Raw genomic sequence first — 4,345 nt, forward strand, 5'->3', positions numbered from 1 at the left:
TCTTAACACAAGTAGAAGTTACAGTGAAGGACACCGTTTGTGCAATGGGGTTTTAGCTCTCTTTGGGTCATTTCTGAAGCAGCAGCAGTCGGTACATTTGCTCATGTGCAGCCTCTGGGTCTTACAGGCTTACTGTAAAACACGCAAGTGTTCACTGGATGTTTCTCTGTTACTTATTTTAAAAAGGTGACTGTATTTTAATCCATTGTGGCATTAAGTGGTATTAACTGTTGAAAGAAAAATAAAAGACGAATATGACACATTAAAAAGGTTGTGGATAAGTAACATTTGTTTGGTATATGAAGGCTGTTTGCCCATTCCTTTTGGTTTTTGTTATAATGAATGGTATGGTCCACTCTCCCCGCCTGCATGTGAGTCCGAATTAGATGCAATAAAAGACAACACATCCAAATACCTTTTGTTGTAAGTCACTTCTTGTTTGTTTGTTGTTGTTGTTGTTGTTGTTGTTGTTTTACAAAATGATAATGTCATTTTCCAAAAAGAAAAATATATATTAATCAAGGCACAGATAATCTAAAAGTTCAGAAAGACATGATACAAAATCCCCCAAAGAAAACAATCTTTTCTTTTTTTTGGTTTAAAAAATAAAGCAAAAAATCAAAAAATATTTTTACCCGTAGATTGAACTAATGCCGTTTTATATAAAATTAATTACTTAAATAAGTCTCACATATTTCACTGTTGCATTAAGACAAGACACTTACTCTAACCCCACCTATTACCAGTACATACCTAACCCTAAGGCTGACCTAAATACAATTCACATTTTAGTCCTAAACCTAAGGGCTTTTCCTAAAAAAACACTTATTCTTATGTGGCTTTTGGCCCTATAGCAATTAGTCTCCATTTAATATTTATTAGGAAAATGATCAAAATGGTTGTATCAAATACAAGGCCACACACACACCTACACACTAACTATAATACCGGTAAATGACTTCATTGAAATAACTTCAGATGTGTGAATGCAGAAACCACAAACAAGCAATGATGTAGCTTGTTTGTGTTTTCTTCCATTTATGGTTTGTTTCTAACTTCCGAATTGACCACCCACTTTTTTTCCATTGACAGCATATTTATAAACCATCAGTTTCTGAGAGCACAGCTTACAACCATGGAGCAACTCAATGCAACTGTGGTTAGCACTAACTTTTCTCCTACAGAACTTCCAACATTCCCCTCCTGGAAAGCAGGCGGTCTGGTTCCTGCGGTGGTGTACATCTTTTGCTTTCTACTGGGAGTTTCTGGAAACATCGCAGTGATTCTTCTCAAGCCTAACTGGCAGAATCTGTCCAGTCTGAGCCGGACTTTGATGCTAAACCTGGCTGTGTCTGACCTGCTGTGTCTGGTGACTCTTCCAATTTGGGCATACAGTATCCTCTATGGATGGATATTCCAGCTAGCGGCCTGTAAGCTTCTAGCTTATCTTGTGTACTGCAGCTTTCATGGCAGCCTGCTGACTGTAACTGCATTAAGCGTCCACCGATACCTGGCTGTGGTGCGCCGACAGAGGTACAATCAGGTGCGGAAAAGAGTGCTGCTGCTGCTTCTTCTCTGGCTGGTTGCTGTCATCCTTTCCATTCCTGCTTTGGTGGTCCGACAGCTGAAAACATATCAGCAGTCAGCACAATGCCGATCTCAGTTCACCTCTGAGACACAGTGGGTGGTTTTGATGCTACTGGAGAGCCTGTTTGGATTTGTTTGTTTTTCTTTAGTGGGTTGTACATATATTCGCTTGCACAGGAAGGTTAACCAGACAGCTCTTTTCAACCACCCCCAGACAACCCGACTGGTGACCAGGATCATCGTGAGCTTATTTGTCGTGTGGATTCCATATCATACGATCAACCTGCTACGTGTGGCAGCTATATGTCTGAAACATGTGGACTTGTTAAACTTTTGCATGGATCAACGGGAACTTGTTGTGTCACTTATATTTCTACACAGCTGTCTGAATCCACTCCTGTATGCCTTTTCTTCTCCTAAAATGTGCCCCATCTGCAACCAAAATGCACCAAACCAAGGAATTTGTCAAGACACGGAACAACAGCAAAACCTCGATGATGACAGCTAAAGACGTCCTGCTTTCACAAAGAACAAATAGGGGTGGTTCTTTTAATTGATTTCATATTTTTCATTGCAAAATCTGCTTCTAATACAATTTGTCTTACAGATGACTACAATTATTTGCTTGGTTTCTTTATCACTAACCACATATTCCCATCATCTTTGCTTTAATTTTTTCACAACTCAAGTTGATCTTTAATCTACAGTCAAATCCAATAAAATGAAGTAGTCTCTTGGATGAAACTCATTTGCGAGATTAAAATAACCTTTTGTAATTTGTGATTGAGCTAACATTTTTGTAGTAAAGTATTTACTACTTTTTTCAGAGTCAAAAGTTTAAATCCACTTTACTTTGCCTTTAGACAATTTGGGATATTTGCTGTCATGTCTGTGTAAGCTTTTGATGAGTTTATTGATCGCATCTGAGTTAAATAGAGACACAGCTGTTGATCTAGGACATGTTTTAAAGACACTTCTTCCTTGTGTCAAAATAAAACAACTTAGCTTATGCGTAGTGTCATTTGTACCTAATAATACAATTACTACCACAGGCTGTGATGGTAAGAGGATGCTGAACACTGTCACGGACAAATTTCTGACTTCACAGTGAAACCATTTAGAGTGATGTAGCCAACAATAGAACAGATATACATCAGACTACATCTCATTTGCATAACCACCACATGTCAGATCCTCTTAGACTCCAAGCATTACTTCTCAACCTGCACAGTTAGTTGTATCATTTGCTAAGGACCCAATTTTATCAACAAGACGCAGCATGGACCAACTTAATTCAACTGTGGTCACCTCTAATGTCTCTTCTCCAATATATCCTCCTTTGACCACCAGTGTTTTGTTCCGTTTGGTCATTTTTTCCCTCTGCCTTCTTGTGGGAGTTCCTAGAAACATTGCTGTGATCATTCTCAAGCCAAACTGGAATAATCTGTCCCATCTGACCCGGAGTTTAATGCTGAATCTGACTGTGTCTGACCTGCTCTGTCTGCTGACCATTCCATTTTGGATTTACACTTCTTTTTTTGGTTGGACTTTTAGCCCGACGGCCTGTAAGCTACTGGTGTATTTTCAATACTGCACCATTTCTGCCAGCCTGCTGACTGTGACTGTGTTGAGCATCCAGCGATATTTTGTCATTGTGCTCCAGAGAAGATGCCATCAGTTACTAGATAAAGTGTTGCTGGTTCTGCTCTGGTTGGCTGCTGTGATCCTGTCCACTCCTGCTTTGGTGGTTCACCAGCTGAACACAGATATGCCATGGACAGAATGCATCACTTATCCATCTGAAGCACAGCAGATGGCTATCGGTTTGACAAAGGTTCTTGTTGGATTTGCTTCTGTGTCATTAGTGGTACTTATTTACATTCGCCTTCTCTGGAAACTTAACCAGGCAGTCTTTTTTAACAATTCGCAAACAACCAGGCTGGTAACATGTGTCACTGTGACGTTTTTTATCTTGTGGCTTCCATATCATATTATAAATGTGCTGACTGTGATTGCTGTATCTCTGAAAAATGAGAATCTGATACATGTTTGCAGAGATGCAAGGCACTTTGTGGCATCTGTGTTATTTATAAATAGTTCCATCAATCCCCTCCTCTATGCATTTGCTTCTAAAAAAGTTTGCTCTGCTTGCCAGAAAGAAGACTCATCGCACCAGGATTACAGAAACCAAACAGTTCATGTCATTGCAATCTCTGGACCTTGAGAAGGACAGAAAGATTTTAAGATGTTACTTTTACTCAGATATAAAGTTTTATTTCTTTCTGGTTTGATGTTATTGAGTGTGTTTGTTGTGTAACATCACAAAGGCATGGTTTTCTATGACGATTCAAATGGGAAGTGATAAAAAAACGCACGACAGCAAGTTGCATACTTAACTGAAGTGTACGTTTGGTGGCGAGTTCAAAGATTTTCTTTCATAAAACCCACACTTGTGAAAAAAACAATCTACATAAGTATATTTTAAATAGGATGGTGTTTTTCTTAAATACATTTTTTAAATGTTAGCAAGTGGATGTGATGTACTTACTAGAATTATACTAGAAATGTAAACTAATACATTTTAAAAACACGCTTTCATTACTTTGTTTCAAAATGTATTTTGGTAGACTTTTAAAAATCAAGTTTTTCTAAAATACTTTACATTTCAATTTAATATATTACATAATTATACTTTGGATATTAAAAAACAAACACTTTGCATGTATTTGTAAAAATGTATGTTTGAAATACTGTTGAA

The 4,345-nt window shown here is 38.0% G+C and overlaps 2 protein-coding genes across 2 annotated transcripts; both read left to right on the plus strand.

Moving 5' to 3' along the window:
• Positions 1-1,017: 1,017 nt before the first annotated feature.
• LOC106949260 (C-X-C chemokine receptor type 2-like) lies at positions 1,018-2,361 on the plus strand. Its single transcript, XM_015035390.1, has one exon. It carries the CDS (start codon positions 1,136-1,138, stop codon positions 2,093-2,095), a length of 960 nt encoding a protein of 319 aa, XP_014890876.1. The 5' UTR covers positions 1,018-1,135; the 3' UTR covers positions 2,096-2,361.
• A 505-nt stretch (positions 2,362-2,866) lies between these two features.
• On the plus strand, positions 2,867-3,811 carry LOC106949257 (leukotriene B4 receptor 1-like). The gene has a single exon (XM_015035387.1). The coding sequence runs from the start codon at positions 2,867-2,869 to the stop codon at positions 3,809-3,811; it is 945 nt and encodes a 314-aa protein (XP_014890873.1).
• The last annotated feature ends 534 nt before the right edge of the window (positions 3,812-4,345 follow it).

Source organism: Poecilia latipinna, unplaced genomic scaffold (assembly GCF_001443285.1).
Source record: "Poecilia latipinna isolate Pla-1442-1.1 unplaced genomic scaffold, P_latipinna-1.0 Scaffold334, whole genome shotgun sequence".
Classification (NCBI taxonomy): domain Eukaryota; kingdom Metazoa; phylum Chordata; class Actinopteri; order Cyprinodontiformes; family Poeciliidae; genus Poecilia; species Poecilia latipinna.

Coding starts and splice junctions, on each gene's coding strand:
- LOC106949260 (XM_015035390.1), top strand. CDS start 1,136: ATGGAGCAACTCAATGCAACTGTGGTTAGCACTAACTTTTCTCCTACA.
- LOC106949257 (XM_015035387.1), top strand. CDS start 2,867: ATGGACCAACTTAATTCAACTGTGGTCACCTCTAATGTCTCTTCTCCA.